A 27,293-nucleotide genomic window follows, 5' to 3' on the forward strand; every position below is an offset into this window, starting at 1 on the left:
GTTGCTTTATCACAGTTTTTGCACATAACAGGAGGATGCGTTCTCACTACTGGAAATACATCTGTTTGATTTAGACAAGAAGTGCCATCTGGGTAAACACGGCACAACACGTTTATTATGGTCACGTAACAGCAGACACTGAATCTTATCGTCACCCATTTTCATTGACGTCCTCATTTAAATGACCCTTCTTCTTCATGTTCATGATTGTATTAATGATATGCCCTAGTTGTTTATTGAAAGGACTTTGTACCAGGGAGCTGACAGATTAAGTTGGCTTAATGTGCGATTCAACTGATGGACATTTAATATTAGACACTATATTCTGATATGTTCTGCTATATATACCGGAGACTAAATATGAGATGACTTCAGGCCTGCAATGCAGGTGTGAAAACAGCTGCACTTGGAGCAATTTGCGGCCTCCGATACAAAATATTACAAAGGAAAAGAAAAGCAATAGTGAGAAATTTACGCAATCTCCAAAAATTACATTCCTATACAATGCTACAACATAGTAAGACACATTCCTACTTTCAAGTAGAAGAAGCGTTGTGGTGGACTATGCCTGATAAAAAACTGTACCATCAACGACTGGGATTCGTATTCTCTGTGACTGTTACCTTCAGACTTAAGTTCCATTTTCACTCCATATGGTGAGCTTTAATCACCAAAACAATTTGGTTGGATCTGGCTAAGAAAATGAGTGACAGTTGGAAAATAAAAAAAAAAAAAAAAAAGAGTGTTGATTGGATATGTATTTGCTGTACGTCACAATCAAATGTAATCTGGGAGAAAATAAGTTTCCCACAAAACATAATTGAGGGTGCAGCAAAGCTGTAAAGAAACATTTTTTTGGAGACAGGGCTCCTAGTTTCATAACTCATTTGTTTTATTTAATTCTTTTATCACTGTGTGGGGAAAAAAAAAAAAATCACTATGGATGGGTGTTGATGAGATGAGAAAAGCTGCTGGAGTGAATGCGCTCCAGCTGCTTATAGGGAGTTTGTGGTCTGACACCAAATCTATGCACCGTAACACGGGATAGCAGATCACGAGCTGTGATAAATTATATGAAAAAAACATATGTTACTGATCAATTAACCAGACCAGAGCTGTGCACGGACATTTATTTTTAATTAGACTATATGTATGTCTTCTATCAATCATTCATTCAAGCATTAGAAATGTTAATGATTATTCTTTTTAATTTTCTGAAGACCTTCTCAAACCCAAATTTTGTTGCCTGTGGGAAACTTCACATCCCTTTTGGGAAAGCTAAGCCCCTTTGGCTCCCCTGTAATTTGAATGTTTGGAATTTTGTATTGGACGCTATCTGCTTGATTTTATTCACTCGGACTAATGAAGCCTTGCATTTTTACACAGAATGAGGTCAGTGAGTTTTGTCTCCCATCACTTACTTGCATGTTAGGAAAGGATCTTTGAATGGCCTGTGTTAATAGAGGGAAGCGTTTCAGCTGACAAAGCCTGTTCCACTGTTTAAATATGCACTTCATTATTGTTTGAAAACAGAACTGGAACATTGTGAACCTTTCCTACAGCACCTCCAAAAAGTTGAGACACTCACAGAAGTTGCATTTAAAAATAATATGCAAAATAAATAAATAAATAAATTGTTGTTGCACAGCAGATTCTTTTGTCTGTAGCCACCTGTGTGTCGATTGTCCTTTTTAATCCAAAGTAAAACGTCTTTAACTCTGGGACGTGGATGCTGCTGTAAGCAAGGAAGCTTGCAGTTCTGTATCTGCTTGGTAAATATGCCCTTGTGAGTCCAATAAGAATGAATCCCTGTTTAAAGCTGAAATCTGTAACTCTGCACACATTGTCGCCTTTGCCTGTAGTGACACGTCTCTAGCAACGTTGACCAAGGTGTTATGAAGGGTTGTGAGGAAGCCTGCGTTTTATTTGAATCAGTTCTTGCAGTACTTGGAAAAATATCTCAGCTAGTGAAGTGTGAACCTACTGGGCTTATGCTTGATTTTGACGCGTGAAACTACAAGCGCGGTTCGAAATGTGTCGTTTCCAGTACGCTGGTTCAGTATTAAGTGGACTTTATTGGCACTGTCAGCCACCACAGGAGCAACCTGACAAGTCATGACTGTCTGATTAACTCAGCGGCACACTACAGAGTTTCCATCCACGGTTATTGTGCTGACTAGGGCGTTTCATACGCTGATCAGCCATAAGATTAAAACCACTGACAGCTGAAGTGAATAACACTGATTATCTTGTTGCAGTGGCACCTGTCAAGGGGTGGGACACATTAGACAGCAAGTGGGCAGTCAGTTCTTAAAGCACGATGAGTTGGAAACACTAAGAATGAGCAAGCGGAAAAATCTAAGCAATTCTGACAAATAGTGAAAGTAAAGAGACGGGATCAGGACATTTCCAAAACGGCAGATCTCATTGGGTGTTCCTGGTATAGAGTGGTTTGTACCTAACAAAAGTGGTCCAAGGAAGGACAACTGGTGATCTGGCAACAGGGTCACTGGCATCTGAGGCTTACTGATACAAGTGAGGGGTGAAGGCTGGCCTGCCTGGCCTGATCCAACACAAGAGAAAGTGTAGCACTGAAAAGCTTAATGCTGGCTGTGATAGAAAAGAGTGGAACACACAGTGCATCACAGCCTCCTACTGACTCATCAGAGTGTTCATACTGACCCCTGTGTGCTGCTGAAATTGTTTACAATTGGACTGTGAGTTTCAGAACTAAACCATGCAGCAATGTATGAAGGTAGCTTAGTCTGCTTAAACATGGTTTCTTTTCATCATGTGGTATCAATGTATTGTTTACTTGCCACAAGGGGGACCTATATGATGTTATGCAGGTGGTTGCAATGTTGTGGCACCACAACGATGAATATTTTAACAAATTATCATTTGAAATGCTTTACTGCTGTTTATTTGGTGAAGAGATCAATGAAAAAATCTGAATACATACTTATTAACTTCAGACAGTGGTAGCTTATTCCAGATGTGTACACTATTGCAACGATCACTTTAAGAAAACAAAGGTTAAAATACATTTATCTAAGAGAAAAGAGAATAAACCAAGATAAAGCAACACTTCACAACATTTTTTCGCTTCCTATAGCAACCAAAGTATTGTTCTGATTTTTTATTACTTTTTGACTTCAAGCTTTCGTGTTGTGTTGAAAATACAAAAAAAAGTGGTCAATCAACACCTTATTTTAGGTCACACGAGGAATTTTCAGGTACATGTGAGAATGATCGGAAACTTGTGTGTTTTACAGATTTCAATCATTGGACAAATAGCCATATTTCTGTCTGGCATCCTTTTACCTCAGTTACTGTACAGTGCATGCATTTATGCTTAAAAAACAAACAAACAAACAATTTAACTATAGCCACTTGTTATAGTTGGCTTTTTGCTGGGATTTTTTCTTTATGTGTCTTTCTTACAAAATCTGTGGGCAGTCTCACTGACATTTAAATATCTTAAATAAACTAAAGCATTAGTCCAACAAGAGCAAACATCTGATTTTTAACAAATGTGTTGTTGTTGTTGTTGTTTTCTCTCTTTAACATTGCGAACAGAGTTTGGTCATGTGGATAAAAAAGGAATTTACTTGCTGAATACAACATGTTGAGGAGAGCTTTGGATTACCATTTGCTAATGGAGACAAACACAACACTTTCCCAAAACACCTTCTGTTCACATTCTCATCTTACACATACACTGAAGGCTGCAGATAAATGAATGTGTAAGTCCAGCCATCCTTGTTCTTCCTCACGCTGATATTCTCAGGGACACACACACTCTCACACACGCACATCCATCAAGCGTACGTGGAAGTGTGGGGTGTGGGTGAATATTACAAGTCAGCAATTTTGAGGTGTGAAAATTGCACTTGCTCTCCAGGATATTTTTAATTTCCTATTAAACATCATTACACTCGCATGATTATGCATGGAAACCACACCCATGAATATGCACACACACATATACACACACCCCCTCTCTCTCTCTCTCGCTCTCTCTCTCTCTCTGTCAAAGACAAACTCACCAAGTTCACACTCCGTGACTGACCGTGTGATTCTCATCCTTGTCCTCCATTTCATTAGATAGGGGGCCGAGTGATCTATTCTGGGAGAGAAAGGTAACTCTTTGTTGGTTGCTCAGCTGAAGAGACGTCTCCAATAGCAACTGAGACCTATGACCTCCCCCCCCCCCGTGGTGTCCAGCTCTCATACTTGTGCTTGCGAGTGTCCACGTCTATCCTTGTGTTTGTGAATGCGCCTGTGTGTGTGTGCAGCCTCTGTCGCTGTTTTTGCATGTGTGTTTGTGTGTACACAGACGAAACAGGATGCGATCTATCACTCGCAGATCTATAACGGTGGCGCACAGAGAGGGATGAACACGTTAGTGTCAGTTGCAGACGGGGGCAGACGGGCAGAGGGAGAGGAGTGATGTGACTGTTATTGATCCTGCCTGGTAATTACAGCACGATTTATTACCAGAGAAAGAGGGGGGAAGAGGGGAAGACAGAAAGAGGAGGTATCATATTTAGTTTGGGGTTGTAAGTCAGGTTTTTGGCGAGAGTGAACAAGGTCAGAGAGAGACAGAGATAGATCACTTTACCCCTCCCTCCCCTGAGTGCTGTGCGATCTGATCACTGTTGTGCTTTCTGACATCCTCCCCCGTCTTTCTCTCTCTCTCTCTCTCTCTCTCTCTCTCTCTCTCTCTCTCTCTTTCTCTACGGTCCTGCTTTCTATTTTTTAAATCCTCTTGTGAACATATGATGCTGATTGCATACAGCACAAGCGGACTCATGTTTGTTTTGTTAAACACCCCTGCATACATTTTGTCTTCCCGCGCTTGCTGCCTTTTTTTTGCTTTTCCTTTGTCAGAGGCATCACTTGTAATCAGTGCTGAGCTGATGTGTTGATACGATATGAAACGAAGGTGTGCTCTGTCAGTCCTAACAAGCAACAAGCGTGCCGGTGTTTGCGGCTTCGTAAGAAAGTGTGGGAGTGCCGGGTTGTTTACAGAGATGTGTGGGCGTCAAGCATGATCTTGTGGGTATGTGTGTGCATTCATGTGTGTTTCTGTTTGTGTGGAGGCAATATTGTTCCTGAATATGTCAAAAAGCTACGTTCTTATTGGTGAACCACATCCTGTCTTTCAATGAGTCACACAGACAAACATGCTCGTACCAAAACACGCCGATGTGAACCGACTCACGTATGTTTGATTGTACTGTAGACGCATTCTGATTTTTTTTTCTCCTTACTCCCCGTGATCATTAACAGTTTTGTAATTAGGTTGCACGTCTGGCCTAAATGATCTCAACTAATGAAAGTTGAGGAACACTTTCGTCACAACACCAAAAACACCAAAACCTCAACAAAAGACAGAATTCAAAGCTTTCAATCCATGATAATGTATTAAATACTCAATTTTAGCCCTATTCTTTCTCTTTCTGCATTTTATTCTGAAAGTGTGCTATAAAACACCACCAAGCTCTACTTTTTACTGTGTTCCCCCCCTCCCCCAGGAGTATCTTGTTATATTGTGGGACGGATTCGATTAAAATTAGCAATTTATCTGGGTGTGTAAAATAAATAAAACAACAAAAAAATACATTTGATATTATTCATTGCCAAGTATAGTTTTCTGGTGTATGTTGCTATGGTAATCCCGCAACTGGCAGCATTCCAGTAATAGATTGATTCAGGTCTGGTTATTCTATACACTAGACCTAAAGATGGAAGAAGTGTGTCTTCTCCCTCTCCATTTTTTTTTTTTTTTTCTGTGTGTGTTTGTGAACGTGCACATGTGTGTGCTGTTGTGCATGTGTATCTTTGGCTTATCAATCTGTAAGAGCTGTATTGATTGGCCAAAAGATATTTCCTCTAATGTGCTTGGGGGATGAGGAGTGAGGTTGGAAGGGGGGGGGGGGCAGCTTTCACTTGGGCTCTGAGCTCTTAAGAGAACAGCTATCTATCAACATTTCCAGGCATGGGGAGGGGTCAGGAGCGGGTAGGTGGTTCGATCACCATACAGAAGGAGAAGAAGAAGGAGCAGGAATCATTGAAATAGCAACAGCATCAAGCAGCCAACACACCTTAGCAAAGCGAGCATGTTGTTGTTTATACTGTGGGAGGAAAAGAGCTGATACATCTCCGAGAGCTGCTCGTTTGAGCAATAGATCCTGCGCTTTGTGGAAACAGCCAGGAGAAGAGAGTATCATTATTAGTGCCAGGGCACAGGTTCCAGTAATGTGTTCGGCAAAAGCATGCAACAATCTGCCCGGTGTTTTGTTGGGTTTCTAATTAGGAGGATATGGCTTGAATGCTGAGCTGCGTGGATGCGTGCTGCCCTGACTCCCGGCGATGATGTGATGCATTGTGATGATTATGTCTTTCCCTGTTTTTACACTTGAGCTCCATTTGCTCTCTTCAGGCCTCACGCAGGACGAGAGACTCACAGAGCCACCATTTAGCTCTCAGCGGGGAGAGAGAAGAGGGGGGAATCAGTCGCTCCTCCTCTCTTATCTCTCACTTAACAAAAGCCTCTGATGAAGACAACAAGCATTCTCCCTCCCGCTCTCTGCCTCTCTCTTGCTCTCTCTCATTTATCTCTGGGCTCTCCTCTGTTTAACAGTCAGAGTGCTAGTCGAACATGGCAGCTCTGACACTTTTCACATAGTCCTTTGTTGTGTGCGCTCTTACATGCGCTTGTGTGAGCGACTGTATCCTCGTGCGCACCGTTGTGAGTTAGAGGCAGCATATGCTCACACGTGCGTGTTGGGCGCCTTTTTTCTGTTCTGAGCTTTCTCAGCAGTTATGATTTTGTGGCAATAAACGCCTCTGTAATTACCTTTAGGGTTCACACACACACACACACACACACACACACTCATGTATGTATGCACACTGTAGCCTACACTGTACCCTCTGTGCAGCTGTCTAGTCCTCATTTCTGGTTTATTGTCTTCAACTACCACCGTAGCAGAAGTGGTTCTCTGCTTGCAATGTGGAGGAAATGGGTGAACAGCCTCTCTAATTACACTTCACCCACTGACACTAATTTACATACAAACACAATCGCACTCCAATCCAAACCTTCATTATCTCCGGATTCCATTCTGTAGGGCATGATATTTTGGCTGTTATATTTCATTCAAGCTCTGTTTCTCACCACCGCCGCTTAGTCATTACACTGAAGCCCTTGTCAGACATGGGATATGTAACATTGCTGGCTTCATCAATCTGTTGAAGTGATGGCATTCTGTCATTCAGACGTAGGTCACTTTTATGTCATCGTTTCTCGCGGCTTCATTCAGATGTATCAGCAACAGTGCCGAGATTGGACATGGTAGTTTTTTTTTTTTTTTTTAACTGTTAACACTTCTTGCATGCAGTCCAGACGTGTGCTGTGTTGAAAGGGATATGTAAATGTTCGACCTAATTAGACTGCTGTCGCGACTTTTGTGGAAGAAGTGAAGCCTAATCATTAAGAATAATGGAAAGGAGTGCATGTCGGTAAGTGAGAGCAATATATAGAGACATTTTGAGTGAGAATGTGTAAATTTCTCAAAGTAAATCCCTTTTCAGACATGTGACATTAACATAACATTGCTGGCTTCATCTAGCTTTGAAAGTGACAGCATTGTATCATTCAGACATGAGGGTGCTTCAGACAGTTCTCAGCTTCACCCAGAAACTCCCATTTTGGGACATAAATGTAAACCACCTTAAGTCACTGTCCACAAAAGCTCTAATGTTTGAAGCAATCAACGAAAAAACCTTTGAGGTGGCTGCTGTTGCTCCAGAACAATGTTGTCCACACAGCACAGGTGGGACAAGCAGCACCGTACTCATCCGACCTGACACCTTCTGACTTCTTTCTGTTTCCTGAACTGAAACCTCACCTGCGTGATCGAGCTATGATGAGGTCATGCGTGCTGCTAAGGAGAAATTTGAAGCTCAGATGTGGCCTTCTTCGCATAGCAAAGCTTGGACACCAGTGGACCAAGTGCATTGAAGTATTATGTATTGTATAATGTAATTTCTTTTTTTATTTATTATATATAATTTCCGGACTATAAGCCGCTACGTCTTTCACACGCTTTGAACACTGCGGCTTAAACAATGATGAGGCTAATTTATGGATTTTTACGATTTTGCCTCAAGACAAAAGTGACATTGAGAGCGACAACGAAAGAGAGGAAGTGTGTGACGAAGTAATTCTGAGGCTGTTCAGTTCCAACACTTAAAAAGACGACTTCAGTGGTTTTAGTGCGCAGGAGGAAGATGAAGATAGCGATCGATGACTTTTTCTGGTAGGCTACTGTATTTTTTATTTTCTTAACCAGCCGTGTTACAAGCATTTATGTATTTGTATATGTTACCGGTTCAAATTTACTTAAAAGTAAAAAAAAATCTTTCTGTGTAACATCTTACTGTGAAAATATCTCATGTTACAACTTGCGGCTTACAGACAAGTGCGACCTATATATACAAAATTTTTTTTCTTTTTAAAGTTAGTGGGTGCGGCTTATATTCAGGTGCGCTCAATAGCTCGAAAATTACGGAAATGCAAGAACAATCCTGTGACCATTTCAGACGAGGCCGAGAACGTTTTGAAATAGGTAGGTTGCTTTTACAATTATTTTCTTCACGGTTTCATTCACGCATACCCACAGCAGTGACAGAAAGCCGCGGTACATGTGCAATTTTTGAATAGATCGGACAGCCAGTGCATTGTAATCTTGTTCGCCTGCATGCAGTTCAGATTTGTGCCTTGTTGAAAGTGATTCGTAAATGTTACAATCAAGATTGTCCTCGCGACTTTTATGGAAAAGCGACCGAGGTGCTCATTCAGACATGAAGCCGGCATGTTTAGATGCCATTAGATTAATGGAAAGGAGTGCATGTCTGAAAGGGGCTTAAGTAAAGGGCAAGTGAAAGAGACACAAGTACATGTTTTTCCTCCCTGCTGCGGCTTGATGATATATATTACGTGTGTGTCAGTGTGTACTCTACATGCTTAAAGCCGTATGTAGCCGCAGATCGCCCTCCGTGAGCCACTTTCTGAAATAGCGCAATCGTGTGCCTCTCTCTTTGAGTTGACACATTTCCTTCGCACGTCTGACTTGTGTCCTCGCTCTCCAACGCACAGCACATGCACAATCACTAAGTAAGCTCCATTGTGAGGCCATTACAATGTGAATGAGGGGCCCACCAGCTCCACCGAGATTTGTGTGAGCAAGAGTGTGTCAGTGCAAATGGGTTAGAGAGATTGATGAACTAGTGGGGAGTGAAAAGGGAACACCTAATCAAGTTAAAAAACACTGTGATTGACAGGCTGTGGTTTGGCTGATTGACATTCTGCAGGAGGAGGCCTAATGGGACTGATTCATACAAACATGCATGAATGTGGGCTCTTCAATGTCGGTTTATTTCCATTGATCTTGAGTAGGTGAAATTTTATTTTCGCCCTGGCTGTGGTGTAAGTGTTGCTCCCCTTCTTCTTCTTCTTCTTTTTATTTTATTTTTTATCCTTGAATACTTGTGCAAGAAGCAAGAGATGGAGAGGAACACTAAAGCTCACCGTTAACTTGCACCAGTGCGTATAAAGGTGTGTGACATCCCTCATCCAACTAACACCAACTAACGGGCCGTGAGCTTTTACCGGGCCCGTGATCGCTGATGCCCGAGAAAGAAGGCTGTTTGTGTCAATCAAACCGAGCCCCCTCCCCGTCTTTCGCCTCTCCCCCCCCCCCCCCCCTCTCTCTCTCTCTCTCTCTCTCTCTCTCTCTCTCTCTCTCCCTCGATCGCCTCCACTTGTGTAGGCGCTCTTAAACCGGAGCATTTTACGCGCGGCACTCAGTCGTTAACGGGCAGCCCCGGATCTCGGCGCATGTAGTCGCCGCCGCTTCATCTCCAACCTTTAAATAAAAAAGCTGAGCTAAAACGGGAGAAGAAGAAGAAGAAGTGAGCGCACACGGAGAGAGGGGAGGAAACAGCGGGGGGAGAGAGACGAGAGTAAGAGAAAGCGAAGAATGATGAAAGGGGGGAGGAGAGCGGATCATTCCGGCTGGCCGCCCCTGCTGCTCTAGTGGAGGGGAGAGAGAGGAGAGGAGAGGAGAGGAGGGGGAGAGAGAGGGAGAGAGAGAGAGATGGCACAACGCCTCAGCATCCAAAAGACACGGGAGTGGTGCGCCACCGAGAGCGGAGCCCCGGACTCACCCGAAGCAGAAGCAGCAGCATCACTCTCGCCGCTCCGCCGTCTCGCCTCTCGCCGTGCAGCAGCGCGTCGGACTCGGTCAGAGGTAAGTGGGCGAGTCGGTGACATAAACTTCAGCGGAGGGAAGCGGGATGGGAAAAAAAAGTGTGTGCGATCGCCTGCTGTTAGTTGGACTTTTGTCATTTGTCTGCCTCATAACAGTCAAGGAATGTTTGTGCTGCAGGTTGCATTGTATTTTTTTTTTTAATTTTAAATTGTTATATTTTTACTAGAGACTTAATAGATAGAAGATTTATCACTGCTCTTGTTTTTTCCTTTAGTTTTTATTAGCTGTGCTGTAACAACACGACTCTGTTTTAAATATTGCATGTCTTTTGTACTGGTCTTTCAATATTTATGACAAATCAAATTAAGCTATAAATTCATAATAAAAAAATAATAATAATAACAATAAATCGTTGTTATTTCAAAAACTAATTGGAAAAAAAAACTTCACATCTTTGCTTTAAATTTGCATTTTAAAATGTTTCAAAACTTTTTTTTAAATGTAGGCTTAAAATTTCACAACAGTTTAAAAAAAAAAATCTTATTCTTACATATAGGATAACTTCGATTACCACTATGAGTTATTAAAATAACTTCCAAGTGAACTATCCGTCTCAATCCAATTCCAGCGCCCTCCTGTGGCTCCTGACAGTCAGGAAATACATACCTTTAGTAACAGGTTAGATCAACTCACAAACTCAGCTGTGTCTCAGTTGTGAAGTCTCCTTTTAAATAAAGAAAACATAACTTTCAATCAGCCTCCTCTTAGAATGAATAAGAGTAGATGCCTTTCTCTCCTGCACGTTTTTGCTTTGTGTTAAAATTCTTGACGCCACAAAGCCCCTCATTTATAATTCAAGTGCCAATTTGGATGACACACATTCTGTTAAAGCAAATAATACAACTTTTCTCACGGAGTTGGCACAGCTGTAAAGAAAACAGTTTTCCCCCCGCCTCGTTTCATTTTCTGGTTTCATATGAAGGGAATATGACTGTAGTCCCCTCCTCTGTGACCTTCTCTTGCTTTTGCTCTAAAGGCAAAGGGAAGAAAGTGAGGAGAACGTGAGGAAAGACTATTGATATTCAAACAGACAGAAGGAGAGAAGAGGGGTATAATGGGGGGTGGAGAGAAAAGAGAGAGAAAGAGATGCTGTGGGATCTTTTCTTCTCCCTGGCTCCCGGCACATACATTAAGATGCTAATCCTGGTCTTTTTTGTCTCTTTCTATAATTCATTGCATTTTGTTCCTCTCTCTGCTCTTTCTCTCTCTCCGTCTCTCTTATTCTTGCACTTTCTCTCGTTCCTCATTTCCTCTGTACTGTCACGGGCTCCCCCCAGATTAGTGCTCCTGGCAAAAGGATTCCAGCTCTAATTTTGTGATATTTCAGATGATTAGGTTCAGAAATAGGACAGAGGTGCACAGAGTTTTGGCACAATTAGAGGAATTCTCAGTAGAGCTTTATGGGACCTATTAGTTGAGATCCCATCCACCTCCCCACACTGTCATATTAACACACAACCAGCTGTTGTTTATTTGTGGGGATTGACTTCTGTGTTGTTGTGTTTATGCTTTTAACTGTGATGTCACTTTGCGTGTGTGTGTGCGCGCCAGAGGTTGGCTAAGCCCTAAGGATGCAAGTTGTTTTCAATCAGCTCGGTAGTTACCAGCTGTGCCCTCACACTCCCCAGGGTGGCACAACCTAGGCGCGCACACACACACACACACATCCGCGAGCATGCACACAGTGAACTAATGCATACTATCCAACCTTGCCCGACAAATTCACTCTTTCTTCGTTTCTCCTTGTCCCCCTTTTCTCTGCAGAAATTAATCATCGCTCGCTCTGTCTGTGCGTGTGATTCCTCCGTGAGGTTTGGAAGGAGAGCGCCCCGACTGCGTTTTCTCAATCAAGACCTTTGTTCCCCGACATCCGGCGCAGCTCCCTTTCTCACCTGCCATGGTGACATGACACACCCCTGAGTGGCTTTTTTGCTCGTGTCTGACACACATAGACAATCTCTGGGGTTCCTTAGACCTCCCTGAACTCCTGCATGCGCTCTCTAGACTCCAGCAAACTTTAAAAAACAAAACAAAAAGGGGCATCTCTTCCTCTCGCGATGACAGTGGCTGTGAGATTCCGTCGCCACTTGCGTCGGCTCCTGCTCCTACTGGCCTCCTGCTGTCTCCTGTCCCTACTCCTCTCTGCCTATTTCCTCTTCACGAACTCTACCCCGTCTATGCAGCTTGGACAATCCGCTGAGCCCGCCTGCTCCCAGCCGCTCTCCATGTCCCCGTACCGACAGCTCCCCTACCCCTACCCTCCGAACCCCCCGCACACGCATGTCCACACTGATCCGGTGGTGCTGGTGCTGGTGGAGTCCCAGTACTCCCAGCTGGGTCAGGACATTGTGGCTATACTGGAGTCAGCACATTTCCAGTTCCGCATGGAGATAGCCTCAGGAAAGGGCGACCTTCCGCCGCTGACGGAAAAGGGCCGCGGACGATATTCGCTCATAATTTACGAGAACCTGTTAAAGTATGCACATGCAGATACGTGGAACAGACAGCTGTTGCATCAGTACTGCACCGAGTACAGAGTCGGCATCATAGGTTTCTACCGCGCCACTGAAAACTCCCCATCTATCCTCAAACTGCGAGGCCTACCGCTGGTGCTTAGGACCAACCAGGCGCTTTGGGACTGCTGCGTGGTGTCCAGCTCGCCTCTCCTCCACCTGACCAAACCCGGCACAGATCGAGGGGCCTTACCCGGGGAGGACTGGACCTCATTCTCCTCTAATCACTCCACGTATCAAGCTGTGCTGCATGCACGGGCTAAGGAGGGAGCAGGGGCAGGCAGCGGAGATAATCCAGGGCCGGGCTTCAGTCTGGGCCACCAGGCCACCGTGGTGCAGGACATGGGACTCTATGACGGGGTGAGGAGAGTGCTCTTTGGCCAGGGACTGGGCTACTGGCTCCACAGACTCATCCTGGTGGACGCCATTTCCTACCTCACAGACAGGAAGCTTACTTTGGGCCTGGACCGGCACATACTGGTGGATATAGATGACATTTTTGTGGGGAAAGAAGGGACACGCATGAACGCCAAGGATGTGAAGGTATTGGGGATGATGGGGGATGTGATATTGCACATGACAGAGATGAAGTTTATGATAGAGAGGATGAATTCATGTCAGGTCAGTTGCGTTGGATTAGATATTTCATTCTGGTATCAACTTCTAAAAACAGTAATTGATGGCAGTGCAGTGGTGGAGATAAGGAGGGTTTACTTATTGCTGTGTAAGTAACCTCAGCAAAAGATTGTTCCGGGAGTGTATTTCAGAGGATTTTAGCTCAGGCATGGGTGCATCGGGGGAGATATTTGGAATGGCTTGTGTATGTGTGTAATGGCTTTCTGTGTTTGTGTATCAAGTGCATATGTGTCAGGGTACAACGAGGGGGTATCCTCGAATGGAGGTTTAGCCAGAAGAGGCCATTTAAGGGAACAAAGATGTGGTGTGAAAGAGGAAAAGAGGAGGGGTAAGAGAAAGAAAGAGAGGTAGTGAATGAGCCAGTGAAAAGATGAATGGCACTTATTCCTCTTTTCCCACGTTCCTCCTCTTAGGGAAACTAAAGGAGAGTCAGCCATGCAGCCCGCCTCTCAAGACTGCTATTGTTTTAACACACACGCTTGCATGAGCAAACACACACACGCAGGCAGCCGTGCACCTCTGCACATGTATACATACAGAAATACAGTATTTGCAAACACTTCAAATCCCAATTTCTGTAGGAATGTAATATTTATAAGAGAGAAAGAGGGGGAAAAAAAAACACTTCACGTTTGCTGGAGGGTTGGATAAAAGTCCTCAGCAGGAGGAATTTTGTTTGAAATCTATGGTCACATTCTCCCACTGTGTTCACACTCGAGAGATGTTCAAGGGAAATAAATTGTGTTTTGGTGGGTTTTCATAGATGGGAGTGTGTGCATGTGTATGAGCGTGGTGGTGGTGGTGGTGGTGGTGGTGGGGATTTATGCTGCTCTGTGGACGTGTGCATGAGCTAAGAACAGAGGAGTCTTCCAGTCTCACTGCAGCCACAGGATATACATGATAGGCAAATGTGTGTGTGGTGTGTGAGTGTGTGTGTGTGGTTGTTTTCTGAATCACTGCTTTAGATTAGAATGTCACTTTCACCTGTCCTGTCACTGCCACTGACAAAAAATGAGCCACCTGTCCGTGGCTGAAAGTTGGGCAAGAGATGAGAGGAATGGGGAGACTGAAAAAAAAAGAAAGAAAAAAACAGAATGCAGTGGGTGGTGAAGTGGAGAGGAATTCCACCCTTGAATATAAAAAAGATGCTTGTATCCAAAAAGGATAAAAGAGTACATATTCACTCTCTCTCTCTCTCACACACACACACACACACACACACACACACACACGCACAGACAGTGCACACATTCCCGTGCACGTACACATTCACAAAATGAGCACACAAGCGCTCTCTAGTTGGAGTTTTCATTTTAAGTCTGCCTGACTCTTCAGCTTTGTAGCATAAATATACATGAGGATGAACCAGTGCCATAACAGAAGGGCAGGGAGATGGGGATGTAGGAAGATGTGGAGAGAGAGAGACAGAGAGAGAGAGAGAGAGGAGGAGGAGAGGGGGGAGATGGTGAGAGAGATAGAGGGTCATAAAAAGGAGGAGGGATGCCATTTGAAACACTCACACTTCTTCCACATTTCTACCCTTCTCTCTCCTTCAGGATAGTTGGCAATCACCGACAGAAAGACTCGAGGAAAAAACAGAGGAAAATAGTTGGAGAGAGAGAGTAAGAGAAGGTGGAGTATGGCGCCTAGGGGAAGAGCTAGCAGCTAACTTTGCGATTTCAGACAAACAAAATGCTGAAGGGAAATGGGGAAGCAGAAGAAGGGAGGCGGGGGAGAGCAGGGATATGATGATTTGTAGCAACCCTCCCTTCAGAGATGGAGAGCCTCAGGTAGAGTTGTCAGATTACAGTTTGAGCAAGGCGTTTCTCTAAGCGTAAAACCGCGTACATTCGTAATCATGTGATCAACAGATTAAGTTAACTTTTTTTTTCTCCTTCGTCTTTGTCATAATGCAGGGATTTTTATTTTTTTTGAATAGTAAATCCTGTTGCTTAGTTTTCAGATGATCTCATAAAAAGAAAGTCTTTCCCTTCAAGCGAAATGTCACTGAATAGCTGTTGAAAGGATGACTCATGTTGGATGACCACATGTCAAATATACATCTAGCTTCGGGTGAAGGTGACAGCTGAAAAGAAGTCTCTTCATTTCATTAAAAAAGAGGAAGGCTTGTGGAATTCAGGGGGATTATTTAATCATGAAAGCAAAATGTTTGCACACTGATACCGAGGTTGTGTAAAAATTGCCTTGGGCCCGGTGTTAGCTTTATGGAGCAAAACATTTTAAACTGTTTTAGATTAAATTTGGGTCAGAACGAAGTGACTGAAGCCAGGATGACATTACAGACCCAAAATCAACATCTGGGAATTGGTGTTTGGTGGGTCCATCAAAACATCTTTGAATATTTTGTCCAAAATAGTATTCTAGACCTATGAAGTTGTGTTATTGTAAGCAAAAGCCAGCGTACGTCGAAATATTTAATGATGAATAATTCCGAGTGCCGCATAACCATTGTGAAAATTCTGTCTCTGCCCGTGTCGGACATTGAATCAAAGTATGTAACAGGGGGTGTTATTGAACCATTAGACGAGCGAGGCGTTTGCAGGGCCGATGTTAGAAATCCCTTCTTACCTCTATAAAGCCAACATTCAATCTCCTGTTCTCCCTGAGAGAAGAAGAGAGAGGAGTGAGACAGAGAGAGAGAGAGAGAGAGAGAGAGAGAGAGAGAGAGGCCAATTAAAATGCCACCCTCCTTCTCTCTGCACTCTTCATTAGTCTCACCCCACGAGTTCATCTGGTGACAAACAATACCTACACCCCCTTCTGTCTGCACGCACACTCACACACACAGCTGTATTTCCTCTATTAAAATGATTCACAGGGAGGCACCCCACAGATGACATTTCTCAAAATGAGGGATGATGCCAGTCAAAAACTCCCATCAATGATATTCGGACCAGTGCCTGTGTTTTTTTTTTCTCTTTTTTTCTTAATTCATGCATGTAGGTTTTCTCCTCTTCTCTCCTTCGCAGTGGTCGTTAGGGAGGTGTCAGATCCTCATCTTCAGATCCCTTTTTATCACCTCCACCTTTCTCCCTTCCCACCTCCTCTTCCTCCTCCTCCACTCATCTTCTTCCTCACTCCCTCCTCGCCTGAGTCATTGATCACTATCTCCGGCCTATTTGTATTCCTCGCTAAACCTCCCCTCCTCAACTCGTTCTTGCTCTTTTCCTCCCCAAGGTGTTTTCTGCTGTGGTGTCATCCAAGTTTAGACGACGCGTGTGAGGAGACATATCTCGTACATGGATTTAGAAGTGGAGACACACGCACTCTGTCGGTTCATGGGGGTTGCGTTCACTCGAGCTTGATATTTTGGACTGTTGTGCATCTTAAGGCAAGTAGCGGCTCAGTGATCTGCACAGTTGCCTCATATCAACTCAGAACTTTTTGTGTTGTGTGCAGACTGTCCCCATGTTTGTATGGGTGAATATTAGAGTCTCCAGTGATAGACTGTCACCATATCAGATGAAATCCCCTGTATTTCGCCGATTTTATGTTGCGACAGTTCGTATCTCGTATTCTCTGAAAAGGAATATTCGCTAAATAAGATTAAAATGCGTTTCCGAAGACACAGTAGGGGAGGTTTTTTTTTCCATTTTGAGACAGATATTTACCACTTTGATGTGCCCTAATAAACCATAAAGCCTGTTTCAGCATCTCACCCAACTAGAAAGTGGTTATCCAATATAGAGAATACAATAGCACTGAGTATCGTGTGCAACATCACATAAATGTCAAATGATTCAGAATTGTATCAGGTCTCTTTATTTGCATTATTTTGCAGTAAAAAAAAAAAAAAGTGGAGTATTTCTTTTTTTATGAACAATAAAAGACAGCACCTTAGAAAGACCATATTGAAAATATAGGCCATAAAGTATTTATTTATTTATTTAACCGTTATTTTACCAGGTAAGTTAATTGAGAACTGGTTCTCATTTTCAGTAGTGACTTGGTCAAGAGGCAGCATACAAACAAGATGAACCTGAGATGTAGAAGTAGAAACTTAATGCAACAGAAGTGAATACATATGCGATCACTAAAACAAAACTAAGTACACCTGTGATTTCCAATTAGCCGAAATGCTCGAACATGGTTATAAAATGACCTGTGAACACCACAGCTGCATGTTCTGCATCATGGCTCAACCTGGAGAAGGACTGCAAGAAGAAATGAAAATCTAACACAGAAAGCTGTGACCAAATAAAAACCAGTTGAAAAAGTGTTGCAGCAGTAATCAGGAGACATAGAGTGCACCATAGTATCTCCTGTCAACTCCGCACTGGCCGTTCTCCTGAAATGTCACCACAGACAGAATGCGACTTGCACAATCTATTTTTGAAAAATAGAAGAACATGTGCTTCAGACTTGGCACAGGAGTTATTAGTAAAAAAAAAAAAAAAACGGTTTCTGTGACAGCTCAGACAGTGAAGGACACTGCACAACATCAACCTCTATGGATGGCACCCAAGGAAATAAGGCGCCTGCTTGTTGGCACAAAGTTACAACCTGAAACTTGGTTAAAGAACATGAAAAAAAAAGAAAAAATCATTAATGTTGGGAGCACATCCTTTGATCAGATGAGACCAAGATAAATTTGTCTGGAACAGATGGGTTTCCAACATGTTTGGTGTGAACCTGGCCAAGACCACCACAGTGAATGCATAGTCATGACAGTGGAGCACGGAGGTGGGAGTGTGATCATATAGAGCAGCATGAGCGCAAGAGGTATTGGCGAGATGACATTTATAGATGGCACCGTGAATGCCTGTGGATATACAAAAATAGTGGTTGACGAGATGACTGCTGGTATGCAGAAGCTTGGCAGTTGGGGAATATTCCAAAGCCCACTGTCAAAATCACACAAGTTTCTAAAGTTTGTAAAGAAGAAAAAAGTGAAAACTACAACACGACCAAAGTACGTTGTCTGACTTGAATCTGATAGAACACCTTCGGTTTATTTTAAAAGGAGAAAGGCAGAGGAACACAACCTTGTCTCTGAAGAATGGCAGAACATCTTTCTAAAAGTCTGTTCAACACCGGTACCCCCCCATGCTGAGGAGGATCCAGTCTGTCATTAAAAATAACGGTGGGCAAGTGAAGTGTTTGAGTCTCAGTAATGAGAGGTGTACTAACTTTTGCTGCAGTGAGTTCCGCCTCAGAGGCCTGTATTTTTAATATAGTAAATCTAAACTGCTTGTTTTAAATGTTGCACAAGAGGAAATAACCTGCTGTCTAACGTTGAAGTAATGCAATTACTGTAAGGTGATACAGTTTTGAATCATTTGACACTGAGATGGGACTGCGCAGCTGTTTACTCACTCTTGTATCAGTATTGCTGCCTCACGCTGAGGGACACAAGACTGAAAAGAATGCATAGTCTGGATGTTTGAAATGAATGAGTATAGATGTTTAGGCAAAAGTGTTTTTCGTATCCTTGTGATTACTTTGGTCTGAGCTAAAATTGAAAATATGGCATTACACAAAATGGGCGCTATTTGGATTTTAATCAAGATATTTGGCTTTGCAGTAGTTTATTGTGCCGTCCTATTTCGAGTCAATCTTTGGACCTAATTAAGTATGATGCATATTTACCGTTTTAGTCAATCAAACTAAGCTCTTTCCATATCTGTTTACTACTTTGCCCAACGCTATTACATAAGTAATGAAGAAAGATATAAACAATGAATGAAGGATTTAAAAAGGAAATTTGAGAAAAGGAGATTGAGTTTGGTGTCTGTGTTACAAGAGGCACACATACCTTGTCTTTGTTGTTGTTTTTTTGTTTTTAATTTGTCAGGTGATACTCTTTTACCTTGATAAGCCTCCTTGATAAGGAATCTTAAGTGTTAGGACCTAATGATGTATAAATGACAAAGTAGCAGGTGGAAAAAGGAAGAAAAAAAAGAAAGAGATGACACTAAGGACAGCGGTGGAGAACAGGATAATGCTTCCAGCACGATGTATCCTGACATCTGCTCTCATTCATCCCCCTGATCAGGACAAGTCAAGTGATCACAGTTAGCCTTGCAGGGAACTAGACATTTTACAGTTATGCTATTATGAAGGGGGGAAAAAATGGATGTTACATGTTTGCGTATGAGACCTTTTTTGACAGACAGCACAAAAAAAAAGACACTCATCACGGTGTCACTATAAAGAACACTCGAAAGAAAGCATTTGTCATCTAAAAATTATCTTAATAACTTGTTTTGTTTAATTAAGTTCTTTTTTTTTTGGTGGTGCTCTTGTTTTTACTCCAAATAAACTCGGGAGAAAGTGGCCGTGTGCCATGCATTTTCTCCCACAAAATGAGGCAGGTTTTTTTGCAGTCACAGCAATCACTGAAACTCAAAATCCTTGAGGGGCTGCCAAGTAGAATTTAGTGTAAGTATAGCGATGCCAAAGCAATCACAAGTACCTTGAATACGTAAATGCAAGTGAATAGATGATTTTGTAAAATGCTCCGATATAATAAGCTACACTGACTTGAATCTGACAAGCGAGACTGGAAGTGTGACAGGGAAGGAAAGAGTAAGCAAAAGGAAGACTGGCATTAACTGGTAAGGTGCGCTTTATGCTCATCAAATAGAGATGCCTGACCCAGTTAAATTTGCTGGTCTGGTGTTCACATTACACGTGCAGACGTACACCCGCAGAGACAAAGCGCTCGTATAGATGAATCGAGAACTTTGACCTGCTTTTTGCACGAGAATTAAACCTCATAAATGGGTCCAATTTCCTTGCTCGTCTATACTCGCTTCCAAATGTGTTTGCGCATAAAATCCCACTTAGGGTTATTTCATAATTACTTTTATTATTTTAGATCTCGCAGGCAGGCTTAAGGCTGTGAGAAGAAAAGAAAAGGGGGGGTGGGGGGGAAACAGTGCAAAGGCGAGAATGACAGAATGGGGATATGGTGAAGAGGTGGTTGGTGTAAAGGGTTTTTGAAAGGCAGTGAATGCCAGCTGTCCAGATGCCTGTCTCCCATCTGTTTGAACCCCAACATCTAGCTGGCACCTCTTCCAGTGCTTACCACACACACATACAAGCACACACTAAAACACACACCCGCTGTCAGTCTCACGTACACAGAAACAAACTGGCATTGCTTCTGACACTCACAGTGCTGGGAAGCTGTGGGATTGGGCACGGAAATGAGGGCTATCGCTAACCACTAATCCCAGTGTGTGTTTACCTTCATCACTAGGATTGTCAAGATCTCTCACATGCTACATAGTCCCACCTCCTGCTAATCCAAATCTCCCCCTTTTTTTTCTTATAAAGTATCTCTTATGGCCCATTTTAAAACCATTCTCAGCTCTGAGCTCAGCATCCGCTGGACAGATTGGCTCCGTATTGCATAAAGCCCCCAATTCTCCCAGATCTGCTGCTGTTACCCTCAGAAAAACAGCAGGAGGGGACTTCATTGTCCCTCAGAGGCACACTGAAGGTTTTGTCATATGCTCAGTGTGAATGTTTCCGTCCAAGAAGTGTACTTGTTTTTATTGTTGGCTGTTGTTTGTCACCACAGTTCTGCTCTTTCCCCTTACAGTAGTCCTTCCATATGCTAGCTGCTCCTGAAAGTCAGGTTTCTAAGAATGATGTAGAGGATTCGTTTTGGGGCAGTAAACTGACATGATTAGCACAGATCTGTTTTTTTAGTTTGGTTTTGCTGATACTCAGGTTCTAATTAAACAATCTTTTACCATTGGGTGTGGTTATAGTGTCCTGATGTGGTGGTCTTTTGAATAATTTAGTGATAATCTGCAGGTTTGACGACTTATTACCTATAATGCACAACTGGCATATAAACCACTGGATATGCTATAAACACTGAGTCACCAAATAAAATGCAGGAATGTAAGGCTACTATGCAAATTAGAAAGGCTGTTAAACTGCCAGCATACTTGTCGTATGGCCAAATAGCTTCAGGAACCCCCTCACACTTCCTGAAATCAGATTAGCAGGGCCTGTGTCTGAGCACGTCTTTCTAAAACGTACACTCCGACATTCATACTCACTCCATACAATAACTGGTCAGCTCTGTGAAGGTGAAAAAGGAACCAGAGTTGACCTTCTCTCTCAGCTCTCCTTATTTACTATTAAATGTACCCTCTAAATGGCTTGAAAATCACTCAAGAACTGAAACTTGGTGGAGAAAGCTGACCTATCTCACTGAGTAATTTGTTGCCTGTGAACGTTTCATAATGTGCACCGCTGTTGCAGGCGGGGAGTGTTTTTGAAAAGTCTCCTTGCAGGTTAGTTCTCTGATGTGTAAGATTTGAGAGCTGGCTGCTGAACAACACCCTCTTTGATGCAATAAATTGCCAAGTTCCCGTTGTCCCTTTCAAAAACATCCGCGTTTGCTTTTCGGTGGTCTGCTTTAAAATTTTCTGACAACGTGACTTGTCAGTGCAATCTTTTGCTGGAGCTCTCAAATTAGAAAGCATCCATAAATGCAGCAACTGGAAGCGTTTTGAATTTTTTTATTTTTTTTTCTGCTCACGGTGGCGTCCCACACACAACAAAAACATACCTTTACCAAGTCAGAAATAGAGGGGATAAAATGTTGACTGTCAGAGCGAAAGGGGTGAAAACATGCAAAAAGCAGCTGTTTGGCTGTTTGTTGCTCCGAGTCTCACTGACACAGCACAAACATTTCCTTCATGGTTCCTCTGTTTTCTGCTTTGGATGTTAGGTAGCAGAATACAAATGAGATGTTTAAACTAATATACTGCACACTTGGACACACACCTACGCCAGCTCTCGCAGATACCAACACGCACGTTAATAATGCATTTCGACCAAGTGCATCGGGGAGTGTATATTGAGTTACAATGCAAAGCACTCAGCTACAAACTTAATTTAATTCTTAAGTCTTTGTATCCACACGTTTGCCTCTGTGTGTGTGTGTGTGTGTGTGTGTGTCTGTGTGTCTGTGTGTCTCGGTAAGATGTAGAGGATGTCATAGAAGAGGAGACAGGGGATCAGATTAGGGAATTGTGCACATCTGTCAGCATGCAGCCATCTTCAACACCATTAGATTAGAGCTAATGAAGACACTCCATGCATGTGTCTGGGTATTTGTTAGTTTGGAAGGCACACACTCAGGAGGGGAGAGGGTGAAAAAAACGAGAGGCGGAGGGTAGGGGGGGAAGGCAGTGCCTGGAACCAACTCCTAGCTCTGGCTTCAGCTGCTCAGGTCTCGTAAATCAGGAAAGGTTCCTAGGGATCGATTAAAAGCAGCATGACAAAGATTGGTCGCCGAGATGTGGTGCGTAGCCCAACAGAAAGACCCTGCGGACCGAAATATAAAGAGACTTCAAAGAGTTTTATAGATAAACAAAATATTTGCGGGAACAAACTGTGAGAACATGGGATGCGAGGATGCGAGAGAAAGAGCTGGGGCAGGGAGTTATAGAACGAGGGAGCGAGCGACGTTTCCTCCATGCTGCTTCAGCCTTCATTTCAAATTAGTACAGCCCTGTCTCCTGAGAATGTGACATTTTCACGGAGCAAGCGAGGGAGAGATGGAGGTTCAGAGAACGGTGGGAGGAGTGGAAGACAAATGGGGAAGGGGGGGGGGGGGGCAGAGAGGCGACTGCAGGTTCTCAGAAGCAGGAAGATGGAAGAATGGAGGGAGAACCAGAAAGAGAGAAAGGAGAGAAAGTGGGAGGGGAGGGGAGAGGGGGAGTGTACAGGGTTTCACTTGGTAGTGTTAGGGATGGATGGAGAGAATGATGAGAAGGGAGGAGTGTGTGTGGGGGTTATTAGTCCACCCTCCAGAGGCTACTAATGCACTGACCTTCATTAACTCGCATTACTATCGGTGTGTGTGCAGAGTGTGCAACTCTCTTTAGTTAACACTCATTACAGAGTCTTTGTTTAAAGGCCAGTAAACTAATGAAGTCATTAAATAAGTGAAGAAAATCCTGATTCAAGTATTGAAACCAGAGATTGCTATAAATTTAAGGACAGGAACCCAATTGGGTGCATAGAAAACAAAACAACAGGCCTCAGTAATGAAACACACTGCAACAGCACGTTAATGAGTAACGCCACTGTAAAGCCATAGGGTAAAGCACTGATGAGTACAGCCTTCATACTAGTTCTAAAAGGAACAAGGGTTCACTTACACCCCTTCCAGACATGGGATACGTCACTGACTTAATCAGTCTGCTAAAGAGACGACGTTCTGTCATTCAGACATTGGTCACTTTTGTCTTATTGTTCCCCACAACTTGAGATTCACAAACTGATTAGAAATTCATGAGGGTCTATATTTTTGTTATCCTGGAAGGGAGCCAAACTGAATATGTTTTCAGAACAAACAGAAATATTATCATAAATGTAGGAACAAAACACTTGCCAAAATAATTTGGTGCAGGAGGACAGCCCCAGAGATTGGACAGTACATCAGGTGACACCGGTAGCTTCTGCTGGGATTTGGTGGCACTGTGTTTGCCACTGTACACAACAATGTATGTCAATATGTTGTGCACACTTATATTTTGAAACTTGTGACATGTTAAAGCATTGCTAGGTCTGACCTACTGGCCTTTATGGAAAAGTGACCAGGGTGCTCATCATTATGACATGAGGGGGAAATGTTTAAATGCCATCAGATTGATGAAAAAGAGTGCATGTTTGAAAGCGGCTTTATATATATATATATACACACACAACAGACAGATATACGATTTAAATCAGACAGATCAGGTTTTTATCTGCACAAGTGCAGGCTGGGGAGAGATGAACTTGATACAGTGTGCTCTGTCTGTGCAGTTGAAGGATTTGAATGGAATTCTGTCTCTATTGTCCTGTCATCTATCTATCTATCTATCTATCTATCTATCTATCTATCTATCTATCTATCTATCTATCTNTATCTATCTATCTATCTATCTATCTATCTATCTATCTATCTATCTATCTATCTATCTATCTATCTATCTATCTATCTATCTATCTATCTATCTATCTATGCAGGCTCTCCTTGATACTCAGAAACAGCTGCGTTCTCAAATCTCCAATTTTACCTTCAATCTGGGCTTCTCTGGGAAGTTCTACCACACAGGTGTGTTCTGTTTGTTTTCCATCACTGCCAGATCAACACAGACACTATAAGGAATGTAAAAATGTCAACTTGAACTATAAAACATTGCTGTTAAATATATGGGTTTTTTAAAAATAATGTAGGTTGTTTTTTTAATGAATGATTCATACATATTGTTGTTACAGTAGATTTTTATGTAGATATTCAAATGGTGAAGTGGTAACAGTAGAAACTTGGATAAAAATTTTTAGCCTAATTAAATGAAAACTGTCCATGTGGTTCAAACTAAACATACAGTTTCATATATAAGTAAGAAAGAGTGGCTTACAATTATGTGAAAGTGTAAATAACACAGTTCTTCTAGCATGTGCTATATATACCATATTTGCAGTTTGATGCATGTTTGCCTGTATTGTCACCAATCAGACAAAATATACTATTTACAGTCTGGTATAAGTCAATTATGTTTATGTATATTTATTGATTTCTATTATGCATCGAGATACACAGTACACGCACAACTACACAGGCTGCAAATGGTTAAACAGCGCATAGTGTGCAAACTCGTTTGTGCCAAGTTTTCCTGTCATTAAAAAAAAAAAAATTCTAAATTTAGAGTTATAAAGTAATATTTATTCAGGCATATTTATGAGGTCATGATCTACTGCGGAGCATTGTCGGCTGTTTTGTGGCTCCAAGGACAGATTTTATTGATTTTCTCGTTAAAGTATCTAAATCCGCAGTAAAAGAACAAAGGTGTAGGATACACTGGAAAGGAAAAATAGGGGTGAGACTGAACATGATTATAATTAGAAGAAATCTAATACAGAGTACAACACATTACCATAGCATCTGTTACAGCTATGCCATCACTTTTCATCACCATGGTTTCAGACCACTTTATTTAGCAACACAACCTTAAGACAACCCAGTTGCTTGATGATACTCTCTAACCTTGTGCGCCTGCTTGCTTTTGCACATTTTATTATTTGTCCTTTTGTCCTTGTGCGTGTGTGTGTGTGTTTTTTTTTTTTTAATCTGCGTGCAGGCACGGTGGAGGAGGATGAGGGAGACGATCTGCTACTGAAGTATGTAGATGAGTTCTGGTGGTTCCCCCACATGTGGAGCCACATGCAGCCTCACCTCTTCCACAACGAGTCCTCACTGCTGGAGCAGATGGTCCTCAACAAGGAGTTCGCTCTGGTGAGATACATGCACAAGCATTACGCGCGTACTTCTTGCAGCTGTCTCTTTTCGGCGCCGTTTTCTTCTTTGTGTGTCCTTTTAATCATGCTCGTCTCCCATGATTGCGTTTTCTTCAAGGACGTCTGTGGCTGTAAGTAATTGTTATTTCTTTGCCACAGTCGATTACAGACATGATGTTCTCAGGTGAGAGTGCTGGATCCGTTCAAACCGACTTTACTCAGACGCTGCGAGTGTCGGGGAAAGAATACAACTTTATAACAATGCATTATATGACAAAACCATCTTTTCAGCTTCATTCGAAAAGTTTCTTTATTTCCAGCCTGACACGTGTGACATCTCAACACCACATAGACAATAAACCAGGCTTCTTGCTCAGTGTTTCCACAAAACCAAAGCTGTAGGTAAAGTACAACTAAGAAAATGACATTTGTACAACATAATTGTGCGCCATGTCGCCATAACTGATAATATGAGATGTGGGGTAGAAAAAAGTTTTACTTCTGAAAAACAAACAAAATGTAATATCCCAATTGGGAGCAATGCACTTATTTTGATGGGCACACCTGTGGCCTATTTAAGGTCTCCTGGTTAATCCAAAATCCAAAAGGTTGAGTGCTTTTGTTGCTCTGCTCTGCTTTGTTTTGTGTGTGTGTGTGTGTGTGAGTGAGTGAAGATGATTTGTATGACCATATTGGAATGTGAAGTCACACATACAACAGAGCAAAGTGGGCTGGTTCTCACGCCACTGAAGGTGAGCGTGGACATAAAGCGTGATTGCTAACCTCTGTTGTACCCACACACACGCATTCTTCACTCCCTCATCCCCTGACCGCCGATGCTTTGCTTTGACAGTGTGTGTAGGTGTGTGTCAGAGCAAAGGACAACACCATCAGTCTTGGGGAAGCACCCGGCAACCACCCACCCTCACACACACACACACACACACACACAAACACACCCACATGCTCACACAAACTATATATTTTTTTAATTTCCAACCCGAAGGCCAGCGTCATAACAAACACAACACAAAGCACGTGCTTCTCCTACAAGGTCAGCCTGTGTGTTTATGTGCTACAGAGTCCTTTGTCTGCCAGTTGTAAATGTGCCATCATTTCTGTGTTTATGTATATAACCCTCATGTACGTGTCTGTGTTTATGCGTGTCTCCGTCCTTCCAGGAGCACAACATCCCGGTGGATATGGGCTACGCCGTGGCTCCGCACCACTCCGGCGTCTACCCGGTTCACCTGCAGCTGTACGAGGCCTGGAGACGAGTGTGGAGCATCCGGGTCACCAGCACCGAGGAGTATCCCCACCTCAAACCGGCCCGCTACCGTAAGGGCTTCGTCCACAACAACATAATGGTGAGAAAACATTGTCAATCAGTTGTTTATGAAAAAACCACAAATGTCCATTGGCTTCTCCTCAAGCAAACACATGAAAGTGTGTGCTCATCATCGCGCATAAATGCACTTTGATCGATTGTTTCAGCACATGCATAAAAACTGATCAGCCTCTT

General features: G+C 42.8%; 1 protein-coding gene across 1 annotated transcript in view; it reads left to right on the top strand.

Moving 5' to 3' along the window:
• Nucleotides 1–10,096: 10,096 nt before the first annotated feature.
• ndst3 (N-deacetylase/N-sulfotransferase (heparan glucosaminyl) 3) overlaps nt 10,097–27,293 on the top strand; it is a 43,806-nt gene continuing 26,609 nt past the window's right edge. The window contains exons 1-5 of the mRNA XM_008298487.1: nt 10,097–10,322; nt 12,108–13,399; nt 24,500–24,587; nt 25,615–25,769; nt 26,953–27,138. Coding sequence (XP_008296709.1) covers nt 12,401–13,399; nt 24,500–24,587; nt 25,615–25,769; nt 26,953–27,138 — 1,428 coding nt within the window. The 5' untranslated portion in view covers nt 10,097–10,322; nt 12,108–12,400. The remainder of the gene's footprint in view (nt 10,323–12,107; nt 13,400–24,499; nt 24,588–25,614; nt 25,770–26,952; nt 27,139–27,293) is intronic.

The sequence above is a fragment of the Stegastes partitus genome, unplaced genomic scaffold, assembly GCF_000690725.1.
Source record: "Stegastes partitus isolate 25-593 unplaced genomic scaffold, Stegastes_partitus-1.0.2 Scaffold29, whole genome shotgun sequence".
Lineage (NCBI taxonomy): Eukaryota > Metazoa > Chordata > Actinopteri > Pomacentridae > Stegastes > Stegastes partitus.